Source organism: Thalassophryne amazonica, chromosome 6 (genome assembly GCF_902500255.1).
Source record: "Thalassophryne amazonica chromosome 6, fThaAma1.1, whole genome shotgun sequence".
Lineage (NCBI taxonomy): Eukaryota > Metazoa > Chordata > Actinopteri > Batrachoidiformes > Batrachoididae > Thalassophryne > Thalassophryne amazonica.
Window position 1 is genome coordinate 61,615,491 of NC_047108.1, and position 17,389 is coordinate 61,632,879.

Here is a 17,389-nt window from a genome sequence, read left to right on the forward strand (position 1 = left end):
TTCTGACACACGCTGGAGTTAATAATTAAAACCAGCAACTATCTTAAGACAATATAAGCCTGGAAGTGTTCGCCATTTGTTGTAGGTCAAATTCCTGGAAAATTCTGGGTGTTAATCCATATACCGGTGGTTCCCAACCTTTTGTTATTTGGAGCCCTCCCAAAGTGATATTTGTGGGGAAAGTGGGAGTTGAGTTATGGCAAATGTGTGTAATTGTTGTCTTGGTACATTTACGAACTATCTGGTAATTCAGTATGTAGTACATGGGCTGAGCAGGTTTTCGGTACCACTTAGGAGGCCTAAATAATAGTCCAGCCTCAGTGTACCGTGGCCTACACAAAACTGTATATGCTGGCCATCTCAGGGTCGTAGTTGTAGCAGGTAGGGGCCATTGAAATTTTACACAAGGGGTAAAAAAAAAAGCAGCTCTAATCGTACTGAAAAATATAGCACATTATTATATGGCTGCGATGCAAAACTGTTGTTTGATTTTAGCCTTAAATACTCAAAATACATTACATGTCGTGTCACCTACTCTTTATCCCATTATTTTGACAGTCTGGGCAACTGTGCTGTCCTCACTTTGAAGTGTGGAGTTTTCACCAGCTAGACAGCGAGTTAACGACGCTTCAAATAATCAGACTTTATATCCCTTTGTGCTGGTTTATTTGTAGAATGGCCTCTGACCATTGCCCTCTTTAGGCCGTCTTAAAAGGACAAATCTTGTTCAAGGCAACAACGTTATAAGTTAACATCGGCTCAACACATGAACAGCCTGGAGTTGCGTACCACCATCTTGGATTCTTCTTCTTTCCTTCCACTATCAACAAAACACTAACGCTAAGCAACCACCAGAGGGCGCCCCAGAGCAGCGTACAAAACCACATCACTCAGCTGAACTTATAAAGGGCAGAATAGCAACTATAGAACTAAGTACATCACATTCTTCTGATAGAAGGCTATGGGATCGTTTCCCACCTGGTCCATTCTGTGTGGAGTTTGCATGTTGGCCATGGGTTGACGTGGGTTACCTCTGGGTGCTCTGGCTCCCTTCCACTTCCAAAGACATAAACAATGAAGTGTAGCACCCACACGTCTGTATCTACAGGAAACCTTTACATGTTAGATCTCTTTTCAGATCAATTTTTGCATCCATATGGACAACATTCTGTCATTTTGAAAGTTTTTGGAGAGTAAAAGCATGTATCCAATAGCCTGCTGTGTTTAAATATGTTTGATTTACAATTTGATCAATGTGCAATGGCTCTGGAGTTGGAAACAATACGGTGCTTGTCAGTAAAAACCCTGGGAATTTGAACGTCACCACCCTCATTATGTAAGCACTCTTGGTCAGATGAACAAAGGTTCGGGACCATCTGAGTGATGTTTATGTATTTGCTCAGCTCTTGGTATTGTAGGTCTTCATAATAGATTGAGTCAGGGTCACTACTTTTCCGGTGTTTCCAGTACTTGTTGCCCATGTCTGTATTTTTATGATTAATGAATATTGGTCTAATTCTGCCCCTAGGGGTGGTGACCAAGTGGTTAATGCGCTTGGTTTCAGTTCAGAAGGCTCCGGGTTCAAATCCCACCCCTGCCACATTTCTCCATGTAATGTGGAGTTGCATCAGGAAGGGCATCCGGCGTAAAACCTGTGCCAATTCAACATGCAGATCCACCTTGGATTTGCTGTGGCGACCCCGAGTGCAAACAAGGGAGCAGTCGAAGGGTCTAATTCTGCCCTGCATGCGCTGTTTGTGAATGACACTTCTGTGCAGTTTTAAGATGTTTTTGCAGAACTCTGCATGCAAGGTCTCGGCTGTCTTTCCCAGTTTGTTGATTTCTTGGTTTGCACGTGGACTCCACACCTCACTGCCATCAAGGGCAATTGGTTCAGGTGATTTCACTGATTAACAGCAGAATTAAATCTATAACAGTAAGTCTGTCATGTTCAGGATTTCACCCCATTTGTGTTTTGTGGCAATATTTGTTTTTTACTTTGAGAGAGTGTGAGCTGGAATGTGTGTGTTTGTGCGCGCACTGTGCAGCTGATGAGACGTTTTTTCCCCCTGGCGCAGATGTATTTTTTTATTATTATTTTATTGATAACAACACTCATAATTAATCATGAACAAAGGTTATCCTGGAGCAGAGATTATTATTGACAGGCTGCATTTATGACTCGTGGCTGTAGGTGCGCTAAACCTCCTCGGAACTGCAGCTTTTACTGTGAATGCATCAAATGAACCGTTTTCACTTAAAACAAGTCGTCATAACACGACATCACACTTATGCAAACTTTGGAAATAATCTTTGCCTCAGTTCTTAACGTTAGTAATTACATTCCATTCAAGCGCACGCTGGGACACTTCTAGTAGCTACGTCACCTGTTGGAAGCACACAAGTACTCATGAGTACTTTGTTTTCAGACATCTCCGTAGCTGTTTGTTGCGAATACCATTTACTTTGGAAGTGCATAAAGTAATCCTGGTGGATCATCAGATGGTCATTAACAGACTAACTCTTAATTGCTATGATTTTGATGTGACATGTCCTTTAACAGTAATTATATTCTAAAACTTAATTGCTTAGTCACAACCCAGCAGAAAGGATTTTGTATGAATATAGTTGAAGCAGACACTTGTTCATTCTCTGCATTTCTCAATGTGCATTGTTTTGATGTTACATGTACCTTGAAATGTGCTTGTTAGTTTCTTTCATTTCCAAAGCCTAGGTCTGGTGGCCACTAAGGAAACTGCTGTTTGTAATATTAAGCCACCAGTTCAGCATAAAAACAGTTTACATAAATACATAAACACCATATTTTATGTATTTTGCTTGCTTCTGTTGCTATTTTATGGCACAAACAATTCAGAATGATTGAAACGCAGTAAAGAATTGGTTACTTTAGAGACAGGCTTAAGCACACAATATGTTGTTCTCACAGAATGTTTATTGCATTAAGCTTTCAGAAATTCAATACAAAATATATCAGTTTCATAAATTATTTCAGTGAAGGAACATGGAGTTTTGTCCAGTGCAAATAAGTGGCTTTTACGGAATTTACAGTATTTTTCAAAAATACACAGACCTATACAAAACCAACAAGCATTAAAACACAACATATAGATATTGCTATAAATACAAGAATATTCTAATCCTGATATGAGTCTGAACCTGTCAGACAAATTACTGTGATAATCTGGAATCTGATCCAGACAGTCATAGCTCTTGAAGTAATTTAAATTGTGGCTATGGGTCTCAAATTTTAGGCCGCTGCAACTCTTCTGTTCACAGAATACAGTACTGCGAGCAGGACAGTACCAAAGAACACAGTTGGCTTTCCTGAATTTAGCCTTTGAAAGATTTGCAGGCCAAAGCTACAAATTGCTGAAACAAATGATGCCTATAAGTACTCACATGCCAGAAAGCAGACATCATTACAACAGCCATTTTACACAAATACTGATACCGCTTCCTCTTCACCCAGGAGAGACAAGTCACTTCCTACACAATCTATTATTTCAGCTCAACCCTGTGGTGATTTCTCAGTAGGAAACTCTTGGGGAATCAGAGCAGCTGAGGAGGTCGTACTTCACATAACCCACACGATCCACCTGCCTGCGGGAATTCACACGCCAGTAGAAGCGATCGTGACAGAAGTACATGCGACCTAATTGAAAGTGTTCATTAAATCAACAGAGTTCACAATGGACACACTTACAGATGTTATTTCTTGAGAGTACTGCACGTATGTTCAAATTGAGAAGTGTACCTTTGTACAGGAAAACATCATGTGCATCAATGGGGACGCCACCAAAATGGAGTCTGTGTATCGCGGTACCCTCTGTTCAATGTTCTGTGCCTTCCATCCAGCCTGTTTGATGAGAGGGATAATGATTCCACAAAATTGAAATTAACAAAATGCATGGCAGAAATAGTGCATTTAATGCTCCCTGATCCGTAACTATCTCTGCGTATCTCTACTTTCTGCATATGTACAAATTTAAATTCACAACTAAAATTCACCTCCAGAAGTTCTCCCCACTGAAGAGCACACTTTGCCTTTTCCTCTCTGCGAGCCCCTCCACCTTCTCAATGCTGCTGGTAATCCAAGTTTTGTTATACTGCGGGGTCCCAGCACACTCTGCCCGTGTAACTACCAGAACTGGCTCCTACAGAAAACAAAATGAGAAACATGAAAATCGTTTTCTTGCGTCCTGTTAGTGGTGGCCACTTAACATAATTAGGCTGATGCTGAGATGCTGATTCATGCATTTGTTTCTTCTAGATTGGACTCCTGCAATGTTCTATATTTCTGGTTTACCGCAGTCCAGCATTAGGGCTCTCCAATTGGTTCAAATGCTGCTGCCAGACTTTTGACAGAAAGTTTGACCACATTACACCCATTTTGCATCTCTTCACTGTCTTCCTGTCCCTGTGAGATCAAATTTTAAGGTTCTGTTACTAACCCATAAAAACTGTTCACGGACTAGCACCTCCCTACTTAGCTGACCTAATTAAACCCTACGTACTGGCCAGGCCTCTGCATTCTCAGAGTGCAGGACTACTTTGGTGTCCCTAGGGCGAATAAAAAGTCTGCGGGTCATAGAGCTTTCTCTTATCGTGCCCCTGTTCTGTGGAATGATCTCCCTGCATCAATAACAGTCAGATTCTGTAGAGACTTTTCAAGTCCAGACTTAAGACGCACTTATTTTTCCCTTTCGTATGACTGGCATACTGGCATAGCATGGTACTATGCTTTCTACTCTTTAAATTCATTTTATTAGTACAAGAGAGCGGGGCTGCAGCCTCAACTTTCCCTAAATTCTGGGTCTTTTAGTGAAGCTTAGGGCTAGTGGCCGGCGATCACCTTAGTATTTCTTCTCTTTTTCTTGTTGCTTAATGCTGACAAATTATACTGTAGTTGTTGCCGTTTTGCTGCCTGATTCTGTTTTCTTCTCTCTGTTTGAGGTGTGGCTCCATCCATTGATGGGAGTGGGTGTCTTCTTCTGCAGGCCTCCTGTCCTGTGCACCAGCATGGACTCCCAAAATTTCTTGTATATTTGTATTGTCAAGTGTGTTGGGAACATGGCCCAAGCAGAGGGTCACCCCTTTGAGTCTGGTCTGCTTGACTCAAATCATCAGATGGAGTTTTCCTTACCACTGTCGCCTGTGTGCTTGCTCTGGGGGTTGGTAAGGTCAGACCTTACTTGTGTGAAGCACCTTGAGGCAACTTTGTTGTGACTTGGTGCTATATAAATGAAAATACATTGAATTGAAATTGAATTAAGCTGCATTACCTGAGAAGAAGTATAATTTCTTGGTCAGAAGGTCTTCAAAAGCAGAATCAATGACTGCTGGCAGAGCTGGCACCTCTCAGAACCGAAATGGCCCTTGACATCCTCATTCTCCTCACTGGCATCTTCCAGTAAAGTCCTGATAATTAAAACATCAGTTAATTACGGCGACTCTTGCACTGTTATCTTCATGAAAGAAGTGTCTAATTTAATTACCCATCCTTGAAGAAGTGTAACTGTCCCTGGATCACAGTGATGGTGTCAACTTGTCCATTTGGCAGGCATCTTTGGTTGGATACTACAGGTCGTGGGATGGAATCAGTAGGTTCAGGTTTATCTGTGGGGCTCAGTCTCATCAAGTTTCTGGGCTGGAGGTGGTGTGTCAGGGGTTGAGGAGGTGTGGGGTCGGGCCTGTTTTACTTCCTGAATAAGATACAATGTGATGTTTCTCAGTGTGGTTGTATTTATTTCTACACAGTAGACAGATAGATATGTTAAGATTTTCAGGTGCCATAACTGCTCAGCTAATAATAGTCAATGTTGTAAAAATATTTGTTGTGATCTTGTCAAGCACCAAATGCTTACAGCATTTCAGGTATCCTACCCCCCCCCCCCCCCCCCCCAAAAAAAAGTCAATGCAAAATTGTGAATGACAATACCTGAATTCATTCATTTTCTATACCTGCAAATTCCAATTAAGGGTCATGAGGGAGGTTGGGGGAGTTGAAGCCTATCACAGTCATCATGGATGCGATTTGACACCTTGAACAAACCGCTAGTCTATTGCAGGGTCAGTACAAATAAACAGACAAACCTACAGTCAATAAAGTTTTCAGTTCACCTAACCTGCCTGTCTTTGGAGGAGGGAGGAAGCCAGAGCATCCAGAGGGAACCCACACAAACAAGGAGAACGTGCAAGTGTCACAGAAAGGACCAGGAGGGAAGCGATCCCAGGACCTTCTTTGCAGTGCTAACCACTAAGCTCCAATACCGCCCACAACACCTGCATTTTAATTCCACTTTACGATGCTGTTTTAATTCCATGCTAAATAAAGTCAAAATGGCGACTAGTGGACTTGCATTCCTGTTTACTTTTATAAAAAATTTCAAAACAAAGAAAAAATACTAAAAAAAAAACCAAAAACTTTGGTTTATATTTCTTTATTTATGCTTATTATACTCATTTATATGTTTGTTATATATGATTTTATCATTACAAATCCAAAATAAACTGGTCATTAAGTACATTTATCCAGTCTAGGTCGTCGTGTTTCACCTCAGTAGAAGTGTGTGCTCACCTGAGTGCCCTGTTCAAAACCAAGCTTCTAGTTAGGACTCTGTCAGAGAACATTTAAAAGCAGGACTATAGTCTAAACTGTCATTTCACTGGATATTAAAAAGTCTTACTTAAAAATTACATCAAATTAAAAGAAACTGTCAGACAGAATTGGATCAGAGGGTTAAATATGTGGTTTAAATGCACACACACACAAATAAACAGTATATACAGTATATACAGTATGCCACAACATACCATAGAGATATTGAATGCCTTCGATGTCATCTGCATGTAAGGAGAAATTTTCCACGTAGCTGTACATGGGATACATGAGGGCATCTCTGATGTTGGAGTGATCCAGACCGAGGGCGTGTCCAAACTCATGGGCTGCCACCAGGAACAGACTATAACCTGGAGCAGATATGGCATGTTAATGCATGATGAGGGTAAATGTGAATCCACAGAACTTTTACTTTCTTAAGTGTCTGTCTTTTCATCATGTTTCTCACCCTGATCAGGACAGAAGCCCCACTTTTTGTCCTCGTCATAGCTGTCAGTGGTGCTGCACCACAACTTGCCATCTTCTCGCCCCTCGCTGGTGCAGGAATCATAAGTCTTACCCAGGAAAACAAAGGGGAAGTGACAGGACTCCCCCTCAGAGTTTCCCCCTGTTACAGCAGTATCTGCAGACCAATAAACATGCAACATCAGCCATCCGATGCTCGCTGTGGCTCCATTCCTGCAGCGTGTCTGTGCTGTGGACTGTCACTCACCTCGAGTCGGACAGAAGCCATATGTTTTGTCCTCGTCAAAATTGCCTGTGGTGGCACACCAGCGGTATCCATCATTACGACCCTCTGTGGTGCAGCTGTCATATTCTTTCCCCAGAAAGACAAAGGGGAAGACACACTCGGCCCCGTTTGCATTTCCTCCAAATGTGTACAGAACTGTAAAAATCAGAGCAGAGGATGGCTGAAGGAATTCTCTCCCAAAAGTAGATGCATTCAGTTGACCTTTGACCTTAGCGCTTTCATGAAGAGTATAACTTACGTTCACTTGGGCAGAAGCCATATTTCTTGTCCCTTGCATAGTCGGCTGTGGTAGAGCACCAGGGCAGGTTGTCCGAGCGGCCGTCAGTGGTACATGTGCGGTACAGTTTGCCCTCGAAAGTGAAGGGGAAGTGGCACAAGGCGCCATCAGCATTTCCATAACGAGTCTTCACAACTTGAGAGACAAGAAAATTATTCATTTATTATGGGGAGTAAAGTGAACACTAGGGGGAGACAACGTCATGCAAAAGATGTAACAGGGTGGTTGTCATTACACAGTTTACTTACAAGAACATAACAGTACACCTACATACACTATATATATATATATATATATATATAAACTAAAAATATTTAGTAGAATTTTGTAAAAAATGAAAGTGAATTAATTGCATAACATTTGTCAAATTATAGGTAATAAGACGAAGAAACAATTTTAATATCTAATTTACTTCTTATAAATATATTTAGGTCACATCAAAAATACTGAATATTGTTTCATCTTTGAGTTGGCAAAAAGGAGCAGCAATAACAGTTAACTGGATAACACCTATGCTGTATCCTTAAAGATGTGATTACCTTGTCCCTTCCCCAGAGTCCAGTGTTCATCATCATCAAAGTGGGCATCACCCTGCAGACCCTCACCAGGAGGATAGGCGTGGGCCAGGAGTCCATTTTCACCATCAAAAGGGTACGGGTCTCCATGGTCTGAGAAAAACAAAGTAAATTCTTTTACTTTAGCTTCGTACAAGTGGATATTACATTGATGTGGTGACCGCTTACCGCGTTTTCCAAATGAAATCATGATATCAGCTGTGCCGTCTGACAGGCGGGTAAATGTTAAAGGCGTCACATCGTTCCACACTTTGAAAGCTCTGGCAAAGGCATCATCAATCAAAGAGGCTTCCATGTCCGGAGAATAGTTTAAGACCCTGAGAAGAAGAGAATTATAGTGTGTTTTCAGAGAAAAATGACTATGATGCACACCCAGATTTTTTTTATTATTATTTTTTTTTTAAATCAATTTTTCTCATTTTGTTACCTTTATAAGGACCTCTCTGAAACAATGAGAGGAGTATACGAATAGTCTCTGGAGGCCACTTCAGTGTGTGTGTGCGCGTGTGTGTGTATGTGGGGGGGCCGACCTCCAGACGTTATACATTTATGTTGGTCCTCACAATAACAGTCAAGAGCACACACACACACACACACATCTGCACAACATGTCATTATGATGTCACCAAAACGTTTTGACACAAACATTTGGAAATTTCTCCACTCATACCTGTAAGTGATGTTCTGATGATCCCATTTAAGGTCTCCATCAAAGGTTTTGTAGTTGGCAACATCAGGGACTCCACAGCGAGGCTTTTTCATGGCCTCAAGTGTGGGTGTGTCCAGTAGTCCAGTCTCTTCCAACCCCATCTGTCTCTGCATCCTTTTCAAAGCTTTGGACATGGACACAATGGACTGAAAACCACTGCGGTGTAGCGTCTTTGTGTATCCAAACTTGTTCAGATAACTCTGGAGGAGGAACAAATCAGTAAGTCCACACAAGAAACACACACACACACACACACACACACACACACACACACACACACACACACACACACACACACACACACACACACACACACACACACACACACACACACACACACACACACACACACACACACACACACATAATATACATAACAATCTGCAAAATTAAAAAAAATTGAAGATACCACTTTCCTTCTGTTGACTGAAATGTGTTCATTTTCTAATGTTTTCCTTACATTCTAATTTTTTATTTGCATTTGTCTCCATTTAAAAAGGATTTGTGGGGATTTGTATCTTCATACTTTTGTATATAAAACATCTCTTTCTGACTTTCATTTTTGTGACTTGTAGTTCGAACTGAGATGAACATCGGCGTAGGTATTCTGTGTTCAGGTAATTACTATAAGGCATCGTCACTGCACAGCTTGATGTCCTGAGAGAATTTCAATCTATCATCACAGAATAGACCATCTGCTACTCACTTCTGCCAGCTCTGTATCACTCATGGTTTTGATGATGTCTCCTGGGAAAGTGACAACGGTGGACGTCAAGGGAAGGCTCCATGCATCCTGCACAATCATCCCCCAAAATAAACACACAGCTAAAGCACAGTATCTCATAATGAGACCTAGGCTGGTGTCAAATATAATACCAAAATCTTAGCAAATAAAACAAGTAGAATAAAGCGCCTCTTTTTTGAAGATGAATAGTTTCTGCCGTCTGCGTTGTCTGGCCTTTGTTGTTGTTGCGCTTTATGTTCTTTGCTGGAGTTGTCCTTGTATTTATGCTTCATTTTGTCAGAGTCACTGCTCTTCGCCCCACCTACATCAAACCACAAACCTCCTACTTCAATTTGGACAGAATCCACCAGCTGAATGGACACGGGGGATTTCCAAAATGTACACATTTAATCTTGCCAAACCAGGCATGAGTGATTAACTCATTGTTCCTTTTGCAGTCATGTTAGTTAAAGAGCATAGAAATACGAAGAAAATTACAGGAACTTATGACAACAGTCAGATTTTTTTAATGCCAATGCTGTGTGAAAAAAGCAGATTATTAAGAGTCATATTGTACAGAATATATATATACTCAACAAAAATATAAACGCAACACTTTTGGTTTTGCTCCCATTTTGTATGAGATGAACTCAAAGATCTAAAACTTTTTCCACATACACAATATCACCATTTCCCTCAAATATTGTTCACAAACCAGTCAAAATCTGTGATAGTGAGCACTTCTCCTTTGCTGAGATAATCCATCCCACCTCACAGGTGTGCCATACCAAGATGCTGATTAGACACCATGATTAGTGCACAGGTGTGCCTTAGACTGCCCACAATAAAAGGCCACTCTGAAAGGTGCAGTTTTGTTTTATTGGGGGGGATACCAGTCAGTATCTGGTGTGACCACCATTTGCCTCATGCAGTGCAACAAATCTCCTTCGCATCATCTGTGAAGAGAACACCTCTCCAATGTGCCAAACGCCAGCGAATGTGAGCATTTGCCCACTCAAGTCGGTTACGACGACGAACTGGAGTCAGGTCGAGACCCCGATGAGGACGACGAGCATGCAGATGAGCTTCCCTGAGACGGTTTCTGACAGTTTGTGCAGAAATTCTTTGGTTATGCAAACCGATTGTTTCAGCAGCTGTCCGAGTGGCTGGTCTCAGACGATCTTGGAGGTGAACATGCTGGATGTGGAGGTCCTGGGCTGGTGTGGTTACACGTGGTCTGCGGTTGTGAGGCTGGTTGGATGTACTGCCAAATTCTGTGAAACGACTTTGGAGACGGCTTATGGTAGAGAAATGAACATTCAATACACGAGCAACAGCTCTGGTTGACATTCCTGCTGTCAGCATGCCAATTGCACGCTCCCTCAAATCTTGCGACATCTGTGGCATTGTGCTGTGTGATGAAACTGCACCTTTCAGAGTGGCCTTTTATTGTGGGCAGTCTAAGGCACACCTGTGCACTAATCGTGGTGTCTAATCAGCATCTTGGTATGGCACACCTGTGAGGTGGGATGGATTATCTCAGCAAAGGAGAAGTGCTCACTATCACAGATTTAGACTGGTTTCTGAACATTATTTGAGAGAAATGGTGATATTGTGTATGTGGAAAAAGTTTTAGATCTTTGAGTTCATCTCGTACAAAATGGGAACAAAACCAAAAGTGTTGCGTTTATATTTTTGTTGAGTGTATATATATATATATATTTACCTATGTACCCCTGCCACATTTCTCCATGTAATGTGGAGTTGCGTCAGAAAGGGCATTCTGTGTAAAAATTGTGCCAATTCAACATCACCTTGACTCTGCTGTGGTAACCCCGAGTCCAAACAAGGGAGTAGTCAAAGGGACTTATGTTTACCTTTTATGGTTAAAAGTGTTTGGAGTTTTTTGTTAAAATGCTCAAAAGTCCCACAGTTGTCTAACTATGCATGTACAATTTTTTCAGAAGAAGTCCATATGTGGACTCATGCTTGCTCAGGAAGGCAGCTGTCACATTGAGACAGATCGAGGAAACGTATGATCAATAGAAACAAGATACAGATATCCGTTTTTGTCCTGTACAAATCGCTTTCTCATGCATTCCTTGTCAGCTGATGCAGAGCCTCTCTGCACATTTGTTTACTGTTTTATTTATCCTGTACTTGTTTGTTAGCTTGCCAGTGGACGTTCAGTATACGTTAGTTTTGTCTGTACATGTAATCTGTTCATCTTCTGTTCACATCTGGAAGTGATGTGCACCCGCATTTGGTGGTTGTCCACTCATGTCATCAGAGCCCCAAATGCAACAGAGACAAACAGATTAGGCGATTTTTGCCACTGAACAAATTATTTTTGATCTCTTAATAATCAGGTAACGCAATCTGACACAGTGTGACTACACCTTTAGACAAACTCAGGCCTTGTACACATGGAAACCGAACTTTCCCTACACGATCTTCTTCTTTGTCATTTTAGGAAAGTGCTTCATAAACACGGCACCACTTCAAGAAATATCCCTGTCCACATAAAACCGAGTGAAACTACTTGAAAACACTCTACTACATAAAAAAATGAAATTGAAATTGAGAATTACATATGCCAGGGCTGCATATGACACTGTAACGCTTCCACAAAAAACAGGAATGAAGATGTGGAACATGCGCACACCGAGTAAATATAACGTCTTATAATCTGACCTGTTGCATCCATTCAGCCAGATTCATAATCAGCCGAATAATAATATAAGACAGCCTTGTTTTGGAATATGACGTCTGGAAATACTTTAATTTGTTATTGTGGAGACTGTTTGTGAATAAACAGGATTTTACAGAAGTCCCTCTGTGTTTGTCTGCTCCGTGTTAGTTTCTCAACCTGAACCAGAGGAAGCTATCGCTTTGTCCCTCCACCATCGAGAAGAAAAAAATAACATTTTAAAAGCTGAACATCTTTTCTCTCAATTATTTTATTATTCATCATTATCACATTCACCACAGCCATTCTTTGTCTCTTCAGCATTCTGTTAGCAATGAAAAAAAAAAGAAAAATCCCATTAAGGATCCAACAACAACAACAACAAAAAAGACAACAACGTGTCATTCATTATGAGTGGCTGAGATTAGAGAGGTGGGGCTGTGACATCACTGTTTCAGAAATGTTCCGTCTTACTTGTCCACACAAAGATGTGTTTTCAGATTTATCCACTCTGGGACCTGTTTTCAAAAAGTAGCATTTTTGGCCACGAAAAATGACGGTTCCGTGGAGACGAAATGCCATGTCACTGCTTCCATCATATCACAGAATTATCCTGAGTGCTGGTTGGCAACAACCCATGCAGGGAACTGTTAGATCTCCACCTCTCGAAAGTAGCCATCTGTCTGCCACAGCCAGTCGAAGTCCTCTTGGCCTTCTCCAGCCACTTTGGTCCTCAACACAGAGGTACTTGCACACTAGATCATTTCAAGAGATATGCGCCACATGGCCAGAATGCCAAAGCTGATGTTCCCTCACAATCCAAGTGATACAATTCATTTGAGTCTCTCCAAGTAGCTGTTCATTTAAGACAGCAACTCCAGCTTCACCCAGGGATTCTCTGAATGGAGCTAATACCAAAGACATCTACAGTAGTCACTGGCTTAGGTCACTGGTGATTGGCCAAGTGTCATAACAATGCAATAAGACAGGAAGCACCATGGCCCTAAAGAATGATGTTCATTCTTCTGTAAAGGTATTAGCATCACCAAACACCTCTGCACTATGACTTCATGCCTCTCTCTCGATTCTTAAAGGCCAAGGACCCAGAGACATGAGTGTCACTGCTTAGATCTGTAAATGTCTCTGTTTGCCACTTTTACTACATAAAGATATGTTTCTGATAGTTGAGTCCACAAAGTAATTGCCTGGATCTTAATCTTGACACTGGACAATCAATCAAGGAATCCATTGATTCCACAGAGATAACAGGAACAGTCTCTAGGGGCCCCTTCATACATAGTGCGAATGTGGTCGAATTATGCACGAAGTACGCATGAAGCAGGAATTGTATGCAATACGTGCAAAATTGTAGCTGCCTCTAACACCTCGTACACCTGTTGCTACAACTACACTCAACAAAATATAAATGCAACGCTTTTGGTTTTGCTCCCATTTTGTATGAGATGAACTCAAAGATCTAAAACTTTTTCCACATACACAATATCACCATTTCCCTCAAATATTGTTCACAAACCAGTCTAAATCTGTGATAGTGAGCACTTCTCCTTTGCTGAGATAATCCATCCCACCTCACAGGTGCGCCATATCAAGATGCTGATTAGACACCATGATTAGTGCACAGGTGTGCCTTAGACTGCCCACAATAAAAGGCCACTCTGAAAGGTGCAGTTTTGTTTTATTGGGGGGGGATACCAGTCAGTATCTGGTGTGACCACCATTTGCTTCATTCAGTGAAACACATCTCCTTCGCATAGAGTTGATCAGGTTGTCAATTGTGGCCTGTGGAATGTTGGTCCACTCCTCTTCAATGGCTGTGCGAAGTTGCTGGATATTGGCAGGAACTGGTACACGCTGTCGTATACGCCGGTCCAGAGCATCCCAAACATGCTCAATGAGTGACATGTCCGGTGAGTATGCCGGCCATGCAAGAACTGGGACATTTTGAGCTTCCAAGAATTGTGTACAGATCCTTGCAACATGGGGCCGTGCATTATCCTGCTGCAACATGAGGTGATGTTCTTGGATGTATGGCACAACAATGGGCCTCAGGATCTTGTCACGGTATCTCTGTGCATTCAAAATGCCATCAATAAAATGCACCTGTGTTCTTCGTCCATAACAGATGCCTGCCCATACCATAACCCCACCGCCACCATGGGCCACTCGATCCACAACATTGACATCAGAAAACCGCTCACCCACACGACGACACACACGCTGTCTGCCATCTGCCCTGAACAGTGTGAACCGGGATTCATCTGTGAAGAGAACACCTCTCCAACGTGCCAAACACCAGTGAATGTGAGCATTTGCCCACTCAAGTCAGTTACGACGACGAACTGGAGTCAAGTCGAGACCCCGATGAGGACGACGAGCATGCAGATGAGCTTCCCTGAGACGGTTTCTGACAGTTTGAGCAGAAATTCTTTGGTTATGCAAACCGATTCTTTCAGCAGCTGTCCGAGTGGCTGGTCTCAGACGATCTTGGAGGTGAACATGCTGGATGTGGAGGTCCTGGGCTGGTGTGGTTACACGTGTTCTGCAGTTGTGAGGCTGGTTGGATGTACTGCCAAATTCTCTGAAACGCCTTTGGAGATGGCTTATGGTAGAGACATGAACATTCAATACACGAGCAACAGCTCTGGTTGACATTCCTGCTGTCACATGCCAATTGCACGCTCCCTCAAATCTTGCGACATCTGTGGCATTGTGCTGTGTGATGAAACTGCACCTTTCAGAGTGGCCTTTTATTGTGGGCAGTCTAAGGCACACCTGTGCACTAATCATGGTGTCTAATCAGCATCTTGGTATGGCACACCTGTGAGGTGGGATGGATTATCTCAGCAAAGGAGAAGTGCTCACTATCACAGATTTAGACTGGTTTGTGGACAATATTTGAGGGAAATGGTGATATTGTGTATGTGGAAAAAGGTTTAGATCTTTGAGTTCATCTCATACAAAATGGGAGCAAAACCAAAAGTGTTGCGTTTATATTTTTGTTGAGTGTATTTGCGCACACCAGCGGCTGAAAGACAGAGTGTGCGCTGTGAGAGCCCATCGAACCCTCTCGCGGCAGGTGTCGGCCAAATTCCAGGTGACATGGATGAACATCTCTAACACCGTTCGTTTGGCACTCGTGTGGCCATGCGCACTATTAGCATGACAACAGTCAGCAGATGATCACTTCTGAGCTAGATGAGAAACTTGTCTAAGTGTCCCAAGACTGTGGCTTTGCAAAAAGCCACACACATGTGGTGCATGTGTCCCGCACATGTGAGCGTGTGTCGTACCCCACTTTATGCACACTTGCATAAAATGCTTATATGTATGTACAGATCTGATCAAATGGGGGCCGGACAGTGAGGTATGATCACACACAGCATGGGGAGGGGTCCATCAGCTGATCACAGCAGACTGACAGCTGGATGACGGCTCAGTGCACACAAACACAGAATCCACTCCCAGGACAGTTATATAAATAATTCCAACAATACCTACATACGCAATTACATAACAAATAACAAAAATGAATGACCACATAACACAGGGTGACACGGTGGTCTGGGTGCTGAACGGACGGGGGGGGGGGGGGGGGGCATGTCCGTCAACAGCTGCGGCTGTAAAGATCTCTGCTCCTGGATGTCCCAACTGGAGGACACGCTAAATGTTTGGAAGGAAATAAACTTACAACATTCCTCTGAGGTGTGTCTCTGCCTGCTGTCCTCATGTGGATATATATTAAACATCTTTCACCTTTGCGCTGGGCTGCAGCGGCTGGACACAGCGCACCTCCTTCGTGACCTTGTTGATTTCAGGCATTTTTCTGCACCAATTACAGGACAGCGATGGCAGCTCAGTGGTAAAGTTTCTGGCTGGCAATCAGAGCTTTTGGAATGTGCAGGTTTGAATCCCATGGGTGGCATGTATTTTTTTTTTTATTTGGCTTGCACTGTGTTCCCGCTTATGCGAAACCATTGCAGCATGTCATTTTTTAAAATAATTTTTTCTTTACAGCAGTTGCGCGATGTGTAACCACATCGCTCAGCTGCTCGTACTGTGTTCCTGCATGCACGAACCGTCGCAGAGGCATCATGCATGCCTGCCCGTCTGCAATGTTTTCATGGTTCGCTCATACGAGCTGTTCTGCCGTGAGTCATCCTGAGTTGTACTTATTCGTATTATGTGTGAAGGGGCCCTAAAGTTAAACCTTTCCTCTCCAACAAAGGCACCAAAGCTGCTGGTTTCCACAGCCCTACCAAATACCCAATCTATGCGAGCATTGAAGAGTGTCAGAGCCAGAACTCATCCCCAGTGAATGCCATTATTCATTGGAAAAAAGTCAGAGACTCTGTACTCACTCTTCCCAGCATTCACAGTACCTGTGCAAGGGTGAGCTATGATGTACAGCAGCTTCTTGGGGATTCAACAAATTGTCAGATATCCCATAGAACAGCCCCATCAACTAACTCAAACACAACAGAGGCTGCAAAGAAGCATGGTAGTGCTTCTGTTCCAGGCTATGACAAAACTTTGTCAAGGTCATGGAAGTCAAAGCTGAAACTTTTGATTCAGCATCAAGCTTGGCACATAACTCAGGTCAAATGAGGTCAAATTTGCCAAAGTTTAATTATTGGGGTAACGTCTTTCTCTCTGTCACTTGGCCTACTCATCTCAGGTCCTTTGCTCAGTTTTTACCAATTTTAGTACATGGATAAAGGTCAACCCTATAATTTCCCTTCGATAGTTCAGTAAAGGTCAAAGAAATTAGATTTTTCGTCCAATTTGGGCCAAACGTGGCATACATTTCTAGATGAATTCTGGAAATACCTATGCAAGGTCAGCCAAACGTCAGTCATTTAGGTGAAGATCAGTGTTGTTGAAGTCTAAGGTCAAGGTCATACGCTCAAACATCATATTTCCACCAGGGGATGAATTCTGTTGTTAGAATATTAGATCCTAAGCCAGGTAAAGGCATCCTTATTGATGCTACGCTTACTCTATGT

The 17,389-nt window shown here is 42.4% G+C and overlaps 1 protein-coding gene and 1 long non-coding RNA gene across 2 annotated transcripts; both read right to left on the reverse strand.

The window, feature by feature from the left end:
* Nucleotides 1-2,933: 2,933 nt before the first annotated feature.
* Nucleotides 2,934-5,437, reverse strand: LOC117512272. The gene is made up of 4 exons (XR_004561259.1): nucleotides 5,304-5,437; nucleotides 4,030-4,175; nucleotides 3,776-3,877; nucleotides 2,934-3,673 (listed from the first exon to the last, which is right to left on the reverse strand). It is a non-coding gene; the product is annotated as an uncharacterized LOC117512272 (long non-coding RNA).
* An 81-nt stretch (nucleotides 5,438-5,518) lies between these two features.
* On the reverse strand, nucleotides 5,519-9,952 carry mmp9 (matrix metallopeptidase 9). The gene is made up of 9 exons (XM_034172282.1): nucleotides 9,659-9,952; nucleotides 8,914-9,152; nucleotides 8,412-8,560; nucleotides 8,208-8,336; nucleotides 7,630-7,803; nucleotides 7,353-7,526; nucleotides 7,089-7,262; nucleotides 6,835-6,990; nucleotides 5,519-5,723 (listed from the first exon to the last, which is right to left on the reverse strand). Exons 1-9 carry the CDS (start codon nucleotides 9,794-9,796, stop codon nucleotides 5,683-5,685), a joined length of 1,374 nt encoding a protein of 457 aa, XP_034028173.1. The 5' UTR covers nucleotides 9,797-9,952; the 3' UTR covers nucleotides 5,519-5,682.
* Nucleotides 9,953-17,389: the final 7,437 nt, after the last annotated feature.

Excerpts from the sequence above, each read along its gene's own strand:
- mmp9 (XM_034172282.1), bottom strand. The coding sequence starts at position 9,796 with ATGAGATACTGTGCTTTAGCTGTGTGTTTATTTTGGGGGATGATTGTG. Across the intron at positions 7,804-8,207 it reads GACTCTGGGGAAGGGACAAG|TTGTGAAGACTCGTTATGGA; the intron begins GTAATCACATCT and ends TTGTCTCTCAAG. Across the intron at positions 5,724-6,834 it reads AGGCATTCAATATCTCTATG|GAAGTAAAACAGGCCCGACC; the intron begins GTATGTTGTGGC and ends TATCTTATTCAG.